The sequence below is a fragment of the Papilio xuthus genome, unplaced genomic scaffold (assembly GCF_000836235.2).
Source record: "Papilio xuthus unplaced genomic scaffold, Pxut_1.1 DF825928.1, whole genome shotgun sequence".
Classification (NCBI taxonomy): domain Eukaryota; kingdom Metazoa; phylum Arthropoda; class Insecta; order Lepidoptera; family Papilionidae; genus Papilio; species Papilio xuthus.
The window spans coordinates 4,350,219-4,371,431 of NW_013532721.1; the positions used below are offsets into that span (position 1 = coordinate 4,350,219).

Here is a 21,213-nt window from a genome sequence, read left to right on the forward strand (position 1 = left end):
TTGCTGCGGATTTTAATGTACAATTTGTTAAAACGCTGCGGCGCTAAACAAGTAGGAAGCAACGGAAAAACCAATTACAATCACAAATCGAGTCCGTTTTGCTTAATGGAAATGAATTTACCTACTTTGGGATTTGCTTTGTGATTGTTGTTAATACTTGTAAATATTTTCCCGTTGATTTAAAAAAAAAGACCTTGAATTCAGACAGCTTCACGGATAGGTTGTTGTTAGTGTCCCAGATTTTTTTGTTTAATCATAAAAAGTAAGGCAATAAATGAGAGTTACTTTTAGTCCTAAGTAAAGAAACTAAATACGTAGTTGTTGTATTTTACGATTAGTCTTCCACTTTAACATGCTTTTTATTCGTTTGGAAATACGTTATTCGTTGTGAACTAAATTAAAGTTTTCTTTACGATTTATGGAGAGTGATATAAATACAACTCTACATTATAATTTCCATTAATATTTTCACACAATTCGTTCTTACGGTGAAGGGAAACATCGTGATGCAACCTGCACATATCTGAGAAGAAATTCAATAATATGTGTGATGTCAACCAACCCGCACTTGGCCAGCGTGGTTGACAATGGCCTAAACACTCTTTACTTAGGGTAAGCTCCGAGCCCCTCGGTGGGGACTCTGATGATGATTTTTACACAATACAAGGAACAGAAAAATTTGAAATCGACTACACAAAACTGATGAACTCGGTATGTTTAACCAGTAAATTTCACCTTCTTTTCTTTCAATCCGCCAGTCATTGTTTGTTTCGTAAAACCCACAATAACGAAGGAGTTAAATTGTTAAAGTATTTCTCATTATTACATCAGACATCTATAGACAAAACTTACGTCTCGTCCGTTGAGCAGCCACGTGAGGTTGGCTGGGGGATCTGCTGGTGGTGAGGAACACTGGGCACGTAGGGAATCGCCTGACGCGTACCAGCCCTTCTCCGCTTTTATTGTTGGCTTATCTGGTGGTAATTCTGTAAAGAAGAGAGAAAATACTTTTAATTATCACGCATTTTTAAAATTTGTAAATATAAGAACTACAAACGTCTTATAAGATAACGTTAAGGGGAGATTATCTTATCCTTGGTGGGTTGAATATGTTATTGGAAGCTTTGGACAACATCTAATAGTAAAATATTTGGCTGGTATTACAACGAATGTACATACTTGCTTGAATTGACTACGTACCATATTATATAATTTTGAAACATGTGTTGTATCCTTTAGTAGCTACTACTTTTAATGCTTCTATACGAATGCATTGAAAACATTCGTAATATAATACAACACTCAACCCGCATAACTTCTGTACACATTTAGCTTAACTGTTTGCGTTTAGAACTTAAGGATTAAGTATAAACTACATGTGTAAACAAACGTGCTCGGTGAAAAGGTCAAAGTATTAGCTTTGCTCGCTCGACGCGTGTGCAAAGATTTGTTATAATCCTACGAGGGATTCCAAGAACGAAGCCGTAAGGTGAAGGCAATTATTAAATTAATTCAACGACAAACAATTAACTTAAGATGTCCAATACTATTTGTTAGTTGCGAACTTTAACAGTACATGTAATAACATAATAAAATAATAAAATTGAGTGTCAGCTTGTAGTGCAGAAATAACCGTTTTTACTACATGTACATATACAAAGATAACATTTTTAACAAACTTAGTCTGTCAGTCTGTCTGTTTGTTCCGGTTAATCTGAGATAGCTGGACCAATTTTAACAGCACTTTAACTGGCAGGTAGCTGATGTAATAAGTAACTTAGGCTAAGTTTATTTTAGAAAAAAAATAATAATATTGTAACGTCTAAGTACTGTCCAGTACCGCGCGCAGTTCAAATACAATATTTCACTCGGACGAAGTCGCGGGCACAGCTAGTTTAAAATATTATAATAAACACTCAACAGTATACTTAGAAATATTAGATTCATACATATCTTTTATTAAAAAGTGATATCTAAAAACTTTAAAGGCATTGAAGTTCTGATTAATCGTAAACTTAGGTTTTAAAATTTATTTTTATTTCTAGAAAAGAAAAAAAAACAGCTCAAATATGCGCTATTGTGAATAAGGAACGCAAGTCCTCGAGAATTTCCATATGAGAGCCTTTCGGAACAAATTTGGCCGGATAAGAGTACTTAAGATGGATGTGTAGCGAAACATTCCCCTTAAAATTCCGTTCATTCGGTAATATTTATTAGAACCTAAACCGGGATAAAATATTTATTTATTTTATTCATAAATATAAAGTAATAAATAAAATAGTTAAATGCGAAGCTAGAAACAAACGAGAGAAGATAAAAACAATTATAATTGAAGGGAATAAACAAAAATATGGCAATTCTAAGTCCACAGGCCTTTGTCTTAAAAAAAATTGAAAATAAGAAATATTCTAAAATCTTTTTTTTTAAATTTAGAATAAGGAATACGTACAAAAGTGTACGTCCCAAGAGTAAGATTAAGTGATGACCTTTGTTGTATTTAAAAAAAAGAAAACATGAACTGAAACTAACTTTAAATGTCGGAATAATTTATTAAAGAGTTTCACGTTTCAATAACATTCAAATTAAATTCATCCCTCGTTTTAAACGCTAAAAGTAATATCCATTTGCGACGTAAACCTCATATTTAGTATTTCTCCGATCGGCTATGGAATAGTAATATGAAATCACAGGTGGCGCCGTAAAAAGGCAAGGGTCGACTTTGTAATTCAAATCCGACACCGCTAAGTTCTTGACTGCGGCTCGGCCAAGGCGAAACTTAAGCGCAGAATATAAAGGAGAAGGGAATCGTGCTTCATGAATTGCACAATTTATTGACGTGAAAAACAAAACTCGACTCTTATAATAATTACAGGATCAATGAAATACATTTAAATGTTGCTTCAAGGTAAATAATACATTTATTTTTTTATTAAGACAAGCCAACAGCATGCATTTTAACAGTGGTAGAGCCCACTTTAACATCTTCTTATCATATAAAAAAATATCATAAAATGGAACGGCTATAATCATTAAATACTGTTCCATTTGTTATTTCTGATTTTTATACACATCGAAACGAAGCGATATTTACTGAGAGCCGGCAAACATGCGACGCGCTCGTTACATTGCTTACAGCTGAGAATATTGACTTTGACGGTTCGTTGATAACGTTTATGCAAAAGAAGAGCAAGGAAAAATTCAACACAGATAATGAGGCAGTTGACGACGACGGTATTTAACGTATATCAGAAACATAAATAAGAAATACCCTAGCTATGTTCCTTAATAATATGGAATTAATTCTTTTGAGTACATTATAAAGTGACTTAATAGATTTTTTTTTAATTCTTGGTAGTGTTATAAATATAGAGCGTCGTCCTAGGTTCAAATGTGTGTTTCGCTTTCCGATTTACACATGTACATATATCCGACATTCTTACGGTGAAGGAACCCATGGTAATGCAACCTGCCCATATCTAAAAAGAAAGTCAAAAATATGTGTGAAGTCAACAAGCACTGGTCCAGAGTGGTTGACTACAGCCGAGTTCCCCCTAATGTAGGGTAAGCTCCGTGCCCCTGTGACTGAGCTGATGATGATAATAAGCGTAAATATAAAAATATTAATGGAAAAATATATTACTAAATCATATGAAGTCATGTTTGCGTTATATCACTCGCCGCTCGAGGCCCCGGAACATGACAGAACAATAACAGTGTGCGAATTGAAACAGGCTTGCTGCGGGAAACGCATGTTATGAAATTAATAAGTTTGTGTCAATTTACTGCTGAATTAGTTACTGAAATAATATATAACTAATTAACTCCAGTCTTATTTAACTAAAATAATCAGTATATTATTATTAGTTTACTGAACAAAGACTAAATGTTGTTTGGTAGTTTAACACTAGAACGAGACATCCTGTACTAACGATAGAGAAATCGCTGTAGAAATCGAACTAAATCAATTTATTGACTTAATTCTTACATAATTTCCTAAGTAATCTATACGTATTAGAATAATTGTAGTGTCTATACGTATATAAAATAGAAAAGAGATCATAATTCGTACACATGATGTATTTAAATTGCTAATAAAGATAATCCTATTAAGGCCGCTTTTTTATGGTAATCTCCGGAACGGCTGGACCGATTTTGATAGAAAAGTAGATGAATTCTGCGCTGACTACAGCTCGTTTGAAATAAAATTAGAAATAACTATAGCATTGTAACTACCAAATTTTGTAGATAAACATAACTAGTAATGGACGTCTAGACGACACATCGCTATCATGACTAGACGTGGTGAACGTTTGTTGGTTTCTGAAGACTGCTTTCACGTCTTAACATGCAGCGGACGTATGGCGTCATCATGGCACTTACAAACAACACCAGTTACGATGAGATAAATTGCCACAAGCATACGAGCTCAGTTGTAGATTTGAGCAGACTTTATTACTTTCGACAGCCCTATTGAATAAAAAAAATGCTATTGCCCTGTAAACCCAATCCAAATAGAGCTATAAAATCTAAGAAAGTTCGAGTTCCTTTCGTGTGTTCTCAAAGGAAATGTTGTAAAACAAACGGAAAGTAGACGAAACGTAAAAATATGCAAATATTGTACATGAGAGGCTTCCCAAACAAATTCGGACGGATAAGAGGTCTCAAGGATGAATGTATGCCACTAGATTTTGCTTGCGGATCAACATCCTTTCTTAGGATTTTCGTGGAAAGATTTTATAAAATATTTTTAGTTCATACTTACATTATTACATAGGTAAATATTTACAAGAGAAAAATTTTGTAGAACTTTTATAATTCACAAATGTTGTATAATAACCACTATTTACGAATAGGTAATATATTTTAAAATACCAAAAATTTGTAGTCCAAATATATGTAAGTCTACTAAACTTACTAATATTATACACGCAAAAGTATAGATGGATGGATGGATGTTTGTTAGAAGGTATCTGGGGAACGGCACAACTAATCTTCAATTCTTCTAAGACTCATTAATTTTTTTTTAATTACGTGCAGACAGTGTCGCGGGCAACATCTAGTATTACTATAAAGAGTTAATGTAAAACATAAATTGTTACAAACTCATCATTAATATATAAAATAATAATTATATGTAGTCAACAAGAAAACTAAAATTTTGATACTAAATTGAATAAATTGGAACGTTAGAATGAAACTGTTTTATAAAAGTGTAGATGAGTCAGATCGATCGTAGTCTAGTGACACTGAGCGGTCGCAACGGTGCAAATAATTGAATTTTCAAGTTGGCGTCTATTGCATTCAAGGAGAAATTGCTTTAACCACCACGTTTAGTACTAAACAACAAGCTCTATCAGTTTTGCAGTATACCAATAGGTTAATTCCTTTTTAAATTAACGTTTAATCAAATAACCTAAACCTACCGGAGGCCTAATTTAGTCATCTTTCCCTTCCTACACTTTTTCTCATAAGGATGGGAAGTGGAAGTGGACTTTCGGGATAAGAGGATGCATGGAAATGTTTTCTTTCTGTGCATCCTCTCCTCCGTCGATTAAAGGTAGGCAACGCATATGCAATTGCGTATGTCTATGGGCAACGTTCACTTCGCCGTTTCAGCGATTTCATGTGGTCGCTCGCTCGTTTGCCACCTTATGATATAAAAAAAAATAGACTAAAAAATTTCCTTGGCACAGAGTAGAAGATGACAGTACGACAACTCAAATTTAGAACATAAGGTTTTTACATTGATAATATTTTGCGTTAGTTCAAATTATATAAATCCAATATTCGGCTTTTTTTATTCGTTTATTCAACATGACTTTAAAACTAAGACATTTGTAAAAAACACTACCTTCGTTTTATTTCACAAATAATATTTTGAGTTAATATTATTTAAAATAATTTGAGTCAATATAAAATTAACGTTAAAACAGGACCCAAAAATGTAAACCGATATAGCACTGGATTATTAAATGGCAGTGAAAAGTAAACGAAATTTCTATCAAAACCAGTGTTTTCAATTACGTGCATTTCAGTCGGCTGCATTATTAAACGTTTCAAAAGCTCACAAAGCACAGCAAGGAACCTCACCGCAGTAATCCTCGTATTTAGTATTTCAACGCAGACATAGAATACTGAGCACAGGTGCGGAGAAAAGATGTAAGTTGACTTTGTAATTTAAATATGATTTAAAATAAAATATCCTTCCGGAATTGTGATTAAGCTTGTATTTCTGTAGGCCAAATAGCAGGTTTAAAACTTATTCTGTATTACCGTAAAAATGTAGTTAGATTCTCTTTGAACGCTGCTGAAGGGTATTATGGACGTCAAAGTGGTTATATATCACCATAAATATTTATCACCACACTATTTTCGATATAAGCATTTCATATTGGTCAGGAACTCATTTCGCAAGAATACGTATAATCTTTTCAATGGCCATGATTTGTCAAAAATCAAATATATTACACTTAGAAAGGTGAAATATATTTGAAACATTGTAATTTTTTTTCTAATAAGCCCCATTATTATTTGAAAAAGGAAAATGGCCTAAACAATTTAAAAAAACATTGTGTGAAATAACTTATAGGCTACTGGCGTTATTAAAAATATCGTGGTTTTCATCGTTTTGTGTGCGATGTATTTTCCGTAAGCGAATCATCGGGCGATCATTTGCCGGGAAGCATATTCGATTCTACTCGAGTGATTTATGGAGTCGATTGCAACGATCGTTTCGCTCAAGCGATTGCGATAATCGATATCGCGAGCTCAGTTTTATAGCGCCTTCGCCGTTCAACCGTTACAAGTGCCATTCAACGAAATGATATATGTTTTCAATCAACATTTTTTTTTCTTCTATCTACTCTTAAGTTACTGTTCAAAATATTCATATTCGAAATAAAGAACGAAACGTTTAGTTTAAAACTTACAATTTTTCTTATGTTTTCTTCAAATGGTTGTAAATGTTTTGGAAAGTAAAATATTGACAGATTAACAGTGAGTTTCTAAGACTAAAATCTCTGTTTAAAAAATATTGTTTTCTCTATTTGTCAAAGATAATTATAGGGATGATAACATGTTTAAACGGTGATTTTAGTCTCAGAAACCCAAGGTTAATGTTTTGTCACATTGCCCGTCTTAAGGAATATTAAATTTCTAACTCGATGTTAATAGTTGTTGAGTTTTGAACTTTGAAATATCATAAAAAATAGTTTATAAAATATTATATGTTATTACATACTTCTTGTAAACGAAATATATTTAAGTCCAACATAAAATAAACAATACGTCCCGCAAACAGAAATATGGATTGTCACAATATAATCGCTTTAAGTTTATGTACAATAAAAGGTTAGTCCGTCGTAAAGTTAGTTTTGAGGGCACCTACAACATTTATTTCGTTTAAAATGATCCCGGTGGCGCAGCAGTTATCGTAAATTGTGGCCGCGAGCTACGAAACTGTTATTTAGTACAACGTTAGGGTAAACTTTATTTACCGTTTTCTTAATTTGTATCTTAACATGTGTCGACATTACGTGAACACTTAAGCATTGTAATGGTACTCGTATACAACCACTGAATGTATTAGATTTTTCTTGTAATTATTTTGTTATCTTACTAATATTATAAATACGAATGTTTATATAGATGGATGGATGTTATTATATACATACTTACATTACATACTATATAAAAAGTTTTTTTTTATCCACGCGGACGGAGTCGCGAGCAGGCGCTAATAGATTAATAAAAACGCAGTTAAGTAGTACGAGTAAATTATACACTAAGGGATTCTCTTAGTTATCAAAAGACGATTAAAGTGCGACAGTTAAATTGTACAGCATAAATATAATATTTAGTAAGTAAATAAAGGAATCCGTATTTACAATAAGTCTGCAAAGGGTGCATTATTAAAATGCGACGCTAACACAAAGCATATGTCGTAACCACTTTGAAACCGGAGACCTCATATTTAGTATTTCCCGCAACAGCTATGGCGAAATAAAATCACAGGTGACGCCGTGAAAAGGTGTCGCTTGACTTTGTAATTCAAATTCGACTCCGCTTTCCGCATCTTATTAAGGCCTGCCGTGCAATTTAAATGCGGAATACGACTAACTGTACTAAGATTTTTTGCATTATGAAAAAAGGTCCATTAAATTCATCATATCAGAGCGAAATTTTATTTAATGACTAGCTGTCGGCCGTGACGCCGTCCGCGCGAAAAAACTTATTTAGTAGCCTATGTGTTTTTCCAGGCTATGTTCTACATCTATGACAAATTTCAGCGAGATCTATGCATCCGTTATGCAGATACCATCAAACATCCATCCATCTAAACATTCGCATTTATAATATCTATATATGAAAGAAAATTGTGTCAGTTACACTATTTATAACTCATGAACGGCTTTACCGATATGGCTGAAAATTGGTGAGGAGGTAGCTTAGAGCCAGGAGACGGACATAGGATACTATTTATTCATTTTTTTTTTTTCGATTTTATGCCTCGAAGAGCTGCTTTTTATTTAACTTACTAATATTATAAATGCGAATGTATAAATGGATGTGATGTGATGGATGGATGGTTGGGCTATACGAATTTTCTTATATATCCACGCGGACGGAGTCGCGGGCGACAGCTAGTATTTTAATATAGGTAAGATATACTATTTTCAAGTACTGCTTTGAGAAATATTTAATCTATAAAATTATAAATCTAGTCATAAATGTATAATTTTTTTAATTAACTTGAAAATAAGAAAAAAAAATGTTTCGTAGTCCTTGGCCTAACAAGGCAGCTGTATCAACTCACCTAACTGCAATCTCGAGGAGCCATTACCCGCCTCAGGGCACATGGCAAATATTATTTCGTCCAGAGGCAGATGGTCGTAAATTGAAAAACGGCAAGCCATGAAATTAGGCCAGTGTGCAAACATTCCGAAGCTTGCTTTAGTAAGTTTGCTTAACATTTCATGATTATATTAGCTTTGGAATCCTTTAGTATGTTTATTTATTTATATAACTCATATGAAGAATATACTTCATCATTCTGGTTATAAATGCGAATGGATGTGGTACGTGTTTACGTCGAGTGTTTGGCATCGCCAGGGGAGGGGAGCAAGGGAAGCAGCTACTTCTCTTAGAGATCCGAAAAAATATGTAATAGATTTATAAACTACTACGAAATACTATATAAATATATTTACATATAGCCTACATACATAACACAAAAAGTCTCTCGTTTCCTTTGGAATAAAAAATAAATATTATAACTTCCCTCCCCCTTATATCTAGTCTAGATCATCAGCTGGGGATAATCTTGTGTCGAGTTACTAATACTGAATTGTAGAAAAAATTATAAATTTTTTTTAGGATACTATTAATCTTACTTAACTTTCATATATGTTTTAATTAGTATTATACATATTTATAATAAATTATTTAGGTAAAGTTCAGAATTTTTTAACAAAGTCTAAAATATTAGCGTAAAAAAATTTTAATAGAAAAATCCTCTTACGTATGGTATTAAAGTCAAAAATAGTGGGGCATATGTTACCCGACGTACGCGACGTAACTTTGCAGCGTGGAATACAATTTGCGAGGTGGACGCTTTCATTGTTACTGCTGCACATCAGCTTTTTGACACGCAGCTGCCCAATAATCTTCTTAGTTTCGCTACGTCCAATTTTTCCACAGAATTTTTTTTTTATATTATATTATACGGTGGTAAACGAGCAAGCGGCTATCTGGATTCGAATCTGCTTTTGAGATTATTTCTTATTCAGTGTAAGTCAAGTATTTTTTGATCACTGTACATTTTTTAACCGAACTAGCATCGGTGGCTTAGGGGTAAAGCACTTGACTTGCAATCTGCAGGTCCTGGGTTCGAATCCCGCCATGTACCAATGTATTTTTCGATTTCCGGTTACATATGTACATTTATCCGACGTTCTTACGGTGAAGGAAAACATCGAGATGCAACCTGCACATATCTGAGAAGAAATTCAAAGATATGTGTGAAGTCAACTAACCCGCACTTGGCCAGCGTGGTTGACATTGGCCGAATCACCCTTAACTTAGGGTAGGCTCCGAGCCCCTCGGTGGGGACGTATAGTGAGCTGATGATGAGGACTGTAAATTTACAAAAAATTCTACATTTTGGAGAAATAAAATTTGCTTCTTAGTTAAATATCGTTTGAAAATGTTTGCCATCTATAAAATAATATTTGTTTCGTCTGTCGCTCGTTAGTTAAGGTTCCAATCAGTTTAACGTTCTACTGAACATCGCCTGAAGAATTCTTTCTAAATTTTAATACTACTAATGTTTCAAACTTAGAAAAATAAACAGCGTTCTATCAAAAGTCAGAGAAAAAACTTACTTGGCTTAGAAAAATTAACTTTTGCAAAAAACAGAATGTAAATGTAATCAAATACCTACTGTATTTTATATTATAGAAGAAACCAAAAACAAAACAAAGTGATCCTATAAGGGTTCCGTTTTTTCCGATGAGGTACGGAACCCTAAAAAGAAGACAAAAGGATGAAAGGAGTATTAGAAATAGCATTTGCAACACATATCTTAATATATACAACTTAAAAAAAAAAGGAAAATCTTTCCAGTACAGTATGAATATGAATTTACAGCTTTGGTGTTGATTTAATCAACCTATTTACTGAAGAATAAACATTAATTCCAAGTTTTCACATCTAACATAATTCTCGTGAAGTGGCCAACATCCATTAGACCCTAAAATTGAAATTTCAAAGATTCCCGCCAAATGTGTTTTTCTCGTTACCCAAGAACTTTGATATTCTACCTAGTTTGCATTCATAAATGGTCGCCATAAAACGTCCAATGAATGCCAAGTTGCGGCAATATTAGAAAAATCGACGCGGGAATAAATGAAAATTTTTCGATGTTGTTTTTAACTCGTGGCGTATGAAAATATCATATTGACAGAGAGTTACTTTTGAATGTAATAATTTTTTTATCAACGGGTTTCACAAATAAAACATACGTTGTTTAACATGAGAAGCACGAGAGAGAGAGAGAGAGCGAGAGTAAGAGAGACAGACAGACAACATGAACTACAATAATGATAGATAAAATCAGAGCGATAATAAATACCACACCAACGGAGTTGAGACAGCTAGGTAACAAACTATTGTTTTAAGAACGATTGAAATCAATTTTATGGAATAAATTATTTCACTTCAGTAAAATGACTACGTCAATACGCTGCGAAACATTGTTAACGAATCTTCAGTTGCCTCTCATAGCAAATATTATTTCACCCCGAAGCGAGCAAAGCTCGTTTGAAAAACGGTAAAGCGAGGACTTCGTATTCTCTAAAGACGCCTTTAAACTTCGAAAGTTTGTATAAGTTCTTATAATTAAATTCATTGTAAGCAGCTATTTGAATCACTATTTTTTAACAAAAATCTCTTTACAACTTTCACCTTATTAAAACATACAGAAATATGTTATAATGTTTATCTATTTTTTTATAAGATGGCAAAATAGTAAATGGCGACCTCCATAATATAGAGTAGTAGCTATCACCCGCGACTCCGTATGCACGGAATTAAAATAATAATTCCTAGCTTGTGTTCTTATTGGTAACCTTTCTGGAGATACCTTCTAATAAACATCTATCCATACATTCCCCTTTATAATAATAGTAAGATATAAGTAAGATATTTTAACACATTTTAATATTATTAAAAAATAAGTAGTCTTTTACAAAAACTAAATATTTTTAAAATATATTACAAAAAACGGATTTGACTGACAGACGGACGGTCAACAAAATGATCCTATAAAGGTTCCGTTTTTTTCCTATGAGGTACGGAACCCAAAAAAGATTAGAGCTGTCCCTATTAAGTTTCCATTTTATTATAGAAGCAATAAAAACTATTCAATTACATCACTAAAACCCTAATGAAACTTTTTAGTTCAACGATTTTCAATTCAAAGAGTAAAATCTAGACGAGAAAATCTATTTCAAAATCAATCAATCCACTTTTCAATTCAATTGAAGTGATTCATCGCAAATTAGTTTTAGTTAAATGTACATATAGTAGATTGTATAAAGTTTAAAATTTATTTTTAGACAATTTCTATTTGCACGGGGCTTGTGACGTTTTTTTTCCGATGACACAAGAGATCTCACTGTAAATGTGTTTACATAGATCCTATGTCAATCTATTTTAATCTTAATCAACGAATAAATCGATAATAGAAAGGAAAAATCACTATTAAGACCTTTTAACTATAACTTCAGTTATACAACTAATGAGAGTGTTTACGTAAATTTATTTGTTTTCTGATATATAAACACGGCTAAACACTCACGTATATACGTCCGGTGGCGGCACCGACTAGTTTCGAGCCCATCGGGGGCCCTTCATCAGGATGAGTGGCACTGGTATTATTTCGCGGACGCGGCCCGTCGCTCACTGAGCCCAGTTTAGTATAATGTCTCACGAAAGTTTGAATTATTTTTTTTCATGATAAAATTAACATGAAACAATCACATACCAAAGATATAAGACAGTATGTTAATTCAGCGATTTAGTCAAGATTCGTAACATTAATCACACGAGCTACACTAAGCCTCTTGCATCGCAGATCCCATCCTATCAGCGGATGTCAATCAGCATTACAAAGAAGAATCACCGCACAGGCGTCAGACAGACGTGTGACGGACACGCTGACAGATTACTCCGCGACCCGACAAATGTTTGTTTCCCGAATTCGACGGATATAACCAGAAACAAAAGAAAGCTATTACAATTATTCAGCATAAGAATTCACATGTATTTTTTTGTCAATTTCATTCTGAAGACATCTTTGTTTTAGAATAACTTATACTTTCAATAAACTAGACCTGTTATTAGACCATGTAAAATATTGAAAACGAAAAATATCCTAATCTGTTGATGATTTTTTTATTCTGTTTTTTTCTTTTTCAACAATCCTTTTAATCTTACTTAAAACTATGCATTTTAAGGTTTTGTGGTACTGTTGAACGGTCGATAGGATTAAATTGTGAAATTAATGCATATATTTCTTAGTCTTATGCTATAAGTTAATTATATCTACAGCTTCAATGGAATAAAGATCTGTTTACAAATTTTAATTCAATACGTTTCTCCCGACTTTCTTGTTAAAGACTCGAGAATTGTAAAGGTGCATAACCAGTAACTAATTATACTTTTGTAGCTGTTAACGTAATTATATAAATTCTTGAAACTATTGGCTTTGAGTTTGAATTTGCAAATAAAATGAACTAGAGTATCACTAGGAGTATTTATTTATACTGCTATATACACGTGTCCTCAAATTTACATTTCTAATTACTAAGTACTAAATGCATTAGGTAGTGTTTAAAGATAATGCAACGTTTTTATCGCAACCTATAACCATTTTTTTTTTCTCCTTGAAAATTATTTAAATTTTGTTTCCATTAAAATATCTTATATTCTTTGATCTTTAATGTAAAAGGGATGGATGGATTTGGATGGATGACACCTGAAGTAAAATGTATGAAAATTTGAGTAGTACAATCATTTAGTTTTCTTTTTAATTTCAGTGGCAAAGTCACCGCTATTATGAAAGTTTACGAAAATGACTACATAAATAATTTCAAAGGCTCAAAATAAAGTCTAGCCTAAATGTAGCTTCAGTAACTTGTGATGTGGACGATAATTTAGGGTACTTAGCCTGAACTTTCATGAGGAGAACTTATCTCAAGAAGTTGGGAGTGTTCTTGGCCTTCGCGATACTTTGAAGAGTTTATCAAATAATAATTATTTCGTCGTATCAAGCAATATTTCTTCTAACTTAGACTTAATCTTACAAGAACTATGTTAGAAACAAAAAGTTGCAAAGATTTGTAAAACATCGTCAGTTTTCTTCAGATTGTTACTGTTTCTTCCATGTTATATAAAAACAAAATTATATTAATGCATGTCATCATCAGCTCACTGTACGTCCCCACTGAGGGGGGGCCTACCCTAAGTTAGGGGTGACTAGGCCATAGTCAACCACGCTGGCCCAGTGCGGGTTGGTAGACTACACACATATCTTTGATTTTTTTTCAGATATGTGCTGGTTGTATCACGATGTTTTCATTCACCGTAAGAATGTCGGATAAATGTACATATGTAAATCGGAAATCGAAAAACACATTGGTACATGGCGGGATTCGAACCCAGGTCGCAGATTACAAGTCGAGTGCTGAAACCCCTGCACGCTCCAATTAATGAATTAGTGCACTTCATCAGTAGAAAATACTATATTTAGAGTATTTCTTAAACATAACACAGGTTTTCAAAAAGAATTTTTAATGTACATGAAGATGTATGAAAAAATGATGTAAAGAATAAAACGAAGGTTTGCTTATAAATCTTAAGCAACATTTAAAAATAGAAACTAATATGTCAGGAATAAAATATATTCCTTTCCTCCGTCCACATTAAGTAAATTGCCTTCAACGCCTTAAACGCCTATTATCATATGCACAATTTAAACAGCTTTTATTTCTTTCTCGGCACAACTTAAGTGCCCAACTACAACCGGCAACAGACAAAAATTGTTGGAACACAATAAAACATTAGTTAGCGGAAGAAAAACACTTACGTCTTGCGTTTTAGCCAACAAAATTGTTCCTGCCATAAAAAGAGGCCGCCATAATGTTCGTACGAGAAATTATTATAAATCTTTATAGCATTACCATGGAGTAACTTACGGAACTTTGCTCTCCCCAGAATCACTTGGTAAGTGGGTTGTAAATCAAAACAGTGTATATATAGTGATATACGTTTCAAAGCGTTTTTTTAGTGGTTTTATTTTTTGTAACACTTTAGTGGTATTTTATAAAGACAGTTATTTGGCTCCATTCTTAGTGTAATAGTTATTTTTTTTTTATTTGTAATAAACTAGTGCTAGACCAATAACCCACTGTTAGTTACAAGCCACATTTATAGATATAGTTAAATAAAAAAAGTAATATTTAGCCTTTTTCAACTAATTAACTAACTAAATAATAAAACTATCAAACCAATTTAACCTTTATACCGTGTAACCACAGGCTTAAAAACAAATATGTCTGTATCGTAAATTTAAACATTGAAGAATTCCAAAATAAATCCATAGACAATTTTATGACAGCATTTAACACTTAACTAACAGCATATTTAAAACGGTATTTTTTTTTATATCATAAGGTAGCAAACGAGCGAGCGGCCACCTGAAATCACTAAAATAACGATGTGACCGTTGCCCATAGACATACGCAATTGCATATGCGTTGCATACGACGGAGGAGAGGATGCACAGAAAGTCCACTTCCACATTCCATCTTTTCCTTATAAGAAAAAGGGTGGGAAGGGAAAGAGGGACTAAATAAGGCCTCCGGGACGCACACTTATCAGACGAAACGCGGAATTGCTTCCACTTGACGCCTGTCTTCTGTGTGGTCGTGGTATTTCACCGGGTGAGCCGGGTCAATTGCGAAGATGTTAAAGCGGGCTCTACCACTGTTAATGTGGTTATAGTACATGAAAATAAAATGTGTGAGCCAGTTTGATGATAATATGTAAGACTCAATATACTGTAATGTCATTTCTTCATACAATATAATTTAATATATAACCACATAAAATAACACAGGTGTTTGAACCTTTTAAAGTTTATTTAAAACCCACTACATTATAGAAGACGTTCAAACTGGAGATAACCGCCCGAGTTAAATGAGATAGCTCAATCTACGTCGCCGCACGGATAGTGTCGGCGCTCTGCTGGAGCTCTGCGTTCTATTTATTGCTCCTTCTTCAATTCGGGAGTTTAATATTGTAAGATAAATAATATACATTTAAATCGATCTACTAACAAAATGGGCATAGCATCCGCTCATAGAAATAAAAGGCAAGGTATTGTTGCTGTCGCACGCGACTCCATCCGCTCAGAACAAAAAGAACTTAATTAGTAGCCTATGTGTTCTTCCAGACTATGTTCTACATCTATTCTACCTTTTAAAAACATCCTTCCATCCATCCAAACATTCGCATTTATAATATGTGTACAATAGTAAGATAAGGTCAAAGATGGAAGTCAAATTTTTAACCACTAGCTAACTTTTTTCGGCCATGACTAGCTATAAACCGTTTTATAGTTTACTGTCTTCTGTTCTAGTAAAATTATTAAGAGCTATTAAGAATTATTATTAATAACATACATTGCAATACATTCAATTTCGTATCAAACAAATTATGCAAGTACACATTGAGTTAACATCGCAAATCAAATTAATTAACACTGACATGTAACTCCATAACTCAAAATGTCTCCAGCCGAGACATTTTTGTGTTAACTAACCACTAACTATAAGTGTCAACCGCAGCGCGGCAGACATTTATCGACTCGGCCACTAATGGAGCCCAGCTATTTGCTATAACAGATTTTCCTCTGTTATCCGCACTTTAAACTGTAATAGTACTATTATGCAGGCCACTTTACGCCCGCCGACTCGACTTGTATAAGTTTATGCGAAGGGGAAAATGAATTATTGCTCAGCTTCATAAAAATACTCTTTCAGACTACATGTACATTGTTTGGTGTAAAGTAAATGTGTTGTAATTTTATGATACAATAACGTTTAAACATTTGTTCTCTTCCATATTCTCTACTTTAGTCTTTGTTGAACTATTTTTTACATTCACACCAAAATTTTATACACCGGTCCAATAAAGAGGAGCGATGGCTTATTTTATCTTGAATATTTTTTTATCCATATCATTATACTAAATCATACTAGCTATTGCCTGCGACCCCGACCTCACAGAATAAAAAAAGAACTTAATTAGAAGCCTATGTGTTCTTCCAGGTTTTATTCTACATCTGTGAAATTTCATCAAGATCTTTTGAGCTGTTCCGGAAATATCTCGTAACATACATCCAAACACTCGCATTTGTAATATTAATAAGATATTTGGTAATAACTGCAACATTGTGCCTTACGTAATTTACGTAAATAGCTGGTCTGAGGCAACTACATAAATGATTTTAGACATTACATGGCTGACCGGATACGTAATGAACATCCCCGCAGCGGCCACAATGTGGGAGCACTGGTGACAATTGCCGTGTGACCTCAAACGACACGACCATACAATGGCGTTACTAATACGACATTACTATATATATTACTAGCTGCCACCCGCGCCTCCGACCGCGTGTATATATAAAAAAAGATTAATTCTATACGTATGCCAAATTTAATCGAAATCCGTTCAGCCGTTCTAGAGATATCTTCAAACACCCATCCACCACCATCTAAACATTCGCATGTATAAAATTCGTAAGTTAAATAAAAAGCAGCTCTTCAAAGCAAAAAATCGAAAAAAAATGAATAAATAATATCCTATGTCCGTCTCCTGGCTCTAAGTTACCTCCTCACCAATTTTCAGCCATATCGGTAAAGTTCTTGAGTTCTAAATAGTGTAACTAACACAACTTTCTTTTATATCTATACATTATAATGTATCTTCAACTATTATAAGGCTTTGTCTCATAAATGCACTTACGCCACACGATCTTATATGTAATGTATGATAGCTAGTAAGAGATAAGCATATCATCATCAACTCACTATACGTCCCCACCGAGGTGCTCAGAGCCTACCCTAAGTTAACGGTGATATCATCATCAGCTCACTATACGTCCCCACCGAGGTGCTCAGAGCCTACCCTAAGTTAAGGGTGATATCATCATCAGCTCACTATACGTCCCCACCGAGATGCTCAGAGCCTACCCTAAGTTAAGGGTGATATCATCATCAGCTCACCATACGTCCCCACCGAGAGGCTCAGAGCCTACCCTAAGTTAAGGGTGATATCATCATCAGCTCACTATACGTCCCCACCGAGGGGCTCAGAGCCTACCCTAAGTTAAGGGTGATATCATCATCAGCTCACTATACGTCCCCACCGAGGGGCTCAGAGCCTACCCTAAGGGTGATATAACATGATTTATCAATAATAATTTCATATTTCACTGCGACGTATGCAATTTACATCACATCCATATCTACAACATCTACGCATATTTACATAGTGTTATTTATATCTTCGAAGCCTTATATTCTTTTCGCTTCAAAATATCTAAATTTAGATGACCTTGAAATTAAATTAACACAATAAAGACAGTTGCCGAGGAGAAGACTTTCCCAAAAAATAACTGTTTATTGTCTTGACTTTAACATTACAGACATTTTTATATGATATCTCGTTTATTTGAAAATGTTCTAGCGGCTGAAGGAAGTTAATAACATGCGGTATATTCGAGAGAATTTGTGTGAACAGCTCAGTGGGCAAACATCAAATATCGCGCTCGCCACGCCCGTTACGCCAACTAATTATGTTGTAACTTGGCTTACCTTTCCACTTTCAAGTGTTACAAGTCGAGATTTTATTGCTTAACTTATATAATTTATATAATGTGATTGTGTGATATAATCACAAGTAGATGGCGTTGCGGGTTTCTACAATTTGTATAAGATTATATTAGAATGAAGTTTGACATTATGATCAGTAGCTTGAAATCATAGATTTATCCTTGTAGATGGAGTTCTCGGAGCACAAAAGGGAGGTATTATTTTCATCTGCCCTTTAAATATTGAATATTAAAGCAATCTTACTATTGGATGGATGGATGTTTGTTTGAAGGTATCTCCAGCACATAAGGAACATAGTCTGGAAGAACACATAGGCTAATCAGTTTTTTTTTGATTCCGCGCGGACGGAGTCGCGGGCGACAGCTAGTTTTTATATATACGTTAACCCGGAATCCGTTATGTCTGCCTACAATTCCGGGAAGTGCTGAGTAGGTACTCATTTTGAATTTTACAAGCTTGTATGTCGTGAGATCTATTAACTTTGTTATAAAGAAGCAGCAGCTTAGAACTTGATAATAGCTTAATATACGAATGTGGTATATCACATAGCAAAATGAAAATGAATGAAGTAGTCAATAATACTTATAATTCCAAACAATTTTAAGATAAAAACATATTATGTTTTTCATTATTACACTGTTTCATAATGTATGCGATTTCCTTAATTAACTGTTACATTTCAAAGATAAGTTTGACGACATAGCTGGACTGACACACGCGTCTCTTTGACCACAAGCGCTGGATAGCGGCCGCTATGAATATTTATCCGAGCGTCAGGAAATTCCTCAAAATGTTTTCGTACAAATTCAGCAAAGTTTATGAACTTTATGGATTATAGTTAGCGGTAGCATTTGGTATTCATAATTACCAAATGAATTGTAAATAAGAGCATATATATGTTTGTACAGTCAGCTGCATAAATATTAACACACTAACGAAATGGTAGAAAAATGTCTTCGGTTTCCGAAGTATGTATGCATGATGCAATAACGGTGTCTTAAAGTGTGAATGCGTGAATACATATATTTAAAACAGATAGCGTATACTAGTTGTAGAACCTTCAGTATACATATTTGTGCGGCTGACTGTACATTGAATTTTAGTTTTAAAATATTACATTTTTCTATCAAACTAACATAGAAGTATCCGAATTTGTTTTCATAAGTTCGTATTTTACTGAGTTTATTTTAAAGAATGATTCAATTACCTTTGGCCACATTTCAAATCTCGATGAAAATGGGTTGTGATTTTTATCTCTGTAAATATTTGAAAATAAATCGTAGCTAAAAGAAAGTGATCACTGATAAGTTTAGTGAATCGTTCAAATAAATAACAATTTATCTGATTGACGTTAATTCGGAAATGATATTCCGGCCACTGTGAAAGTAAACCCGACGAAATTGCTGTCTTTTGAAATTGCGAAAAGAATGGAATTTTCCTTTAGCGGGAATTACGTCAAATTGTGATGCGGCAGGGCGCCGGCCTTTAATCCTGGTGGAGATTTGATTTCATTACGCGAACGTTTTCACGACTTTGTATCGCCTTTGACAATATCGATTATTGAACATAATTACGGCTTTGTCCTTTTATAAAGGAAAATTTAGACGGAAAATTCAGTTCAAATTACAACTAGAAGTTATTTGAACATATAGTTATTATATATTTGAAATACCTTACAGATAACACTTTAAGATACCGTTTTTCATCTAATGTCTTCCGGAGGCATCGTGTAGAGATGGTAACTATTTTAAAAGAATAGATGGTGTAGCATTCTTTGCGTTATATTAGGCTCGTTCACGTACAGACACGTGTGGCCGGTCCAAAAGTCTGACATCGACTGACGTCCCCTCTCTCCGGCATGTACTCATGGCGTTGTACGCTCGAGACATACAACACTACGTTTATGCATACACTACAAATGGGATTGGGAGGTGAACTGCAGATGTCTCTGAATATGTCTAATAGTGGTAGAGCCCGCTTTAACATCTTCGCACGAATTGGCCCAGTGATATACCACGACCACACAGAAGACAGGCGTGAAGTGGAAGCAATTCCGCGTTTCGTCTGATGAGTGTGCGCCCCGGAGGCCTAATTTAGTCCTCTTTCACTTTCTACACTTTTTCTTATAAAGAAAGGATGGGAAGTGGAAGTGGACTTTCCGGATGAGAGGATGCATAAGGGAAAATATTTTCTTTCTGTGCATCCTCTCCTCCGTCGATTAAAGGTAGGCAACGCATATGCAATTGCGTATGTCTATGGGCAACGGTCACTTCGCTATTTCAGCGATTTCAGGTGGATGCTTACACGTTTTCCATCTTTTGCTATACAAAATCATCATCCAACCATCAAACCGTATACGGATGTGACCTTTAAACTAAATACACAAAAGAATACATACTTTGTAAAAATACAAATTACTTACCAACCTACGATAGTAAAATAAATGAGTTACCAGGTACGCGGAACTGGTTTTAGTAACAGAGCAGCAGTAAAGTCGCCGGCGTCCATAAGTCTCCTGCGTAGCGAGCATATCGACTTTACCTCTAATGGGGCAAAGCTATTCGCGCTAATACATTTTACTTTGTAACCCGTATTGTAAAGTGAACGTCCATGTGTACTGGTAAAAAGTAATTGAAACTTTATTATTCCACGATGTTTTCAGACACTAAGTGTAGTATTTATTCATAAAAGTAATAAATCGTTTATTCTCTTTTTATTATTACTAACATTATAACTGCGAAAATTTATATGG

General features: G+C 34.1%; 1 protein-coding gene across 1 annotated transcript in view; it reads right to left on the reverse strand.

Moving 5' to 3' along the window:
* LOC106125193 (uncharacterized) overlaps nt 1-21,213 on the reverse strand; it is a 152,318-nt gene that overhangs the window by 36,590 nt on the left and 94,515 nt on the right. The window contains exon 5 of the mRNA XM_013322299.1: nt 853-986. Coding sequence (XP_013177753.1) covers nt 853-986 — 134 coding nt within the window. The remainder of the gene's footprint in view (nt 1-852; nt 987-21,213) is intronic.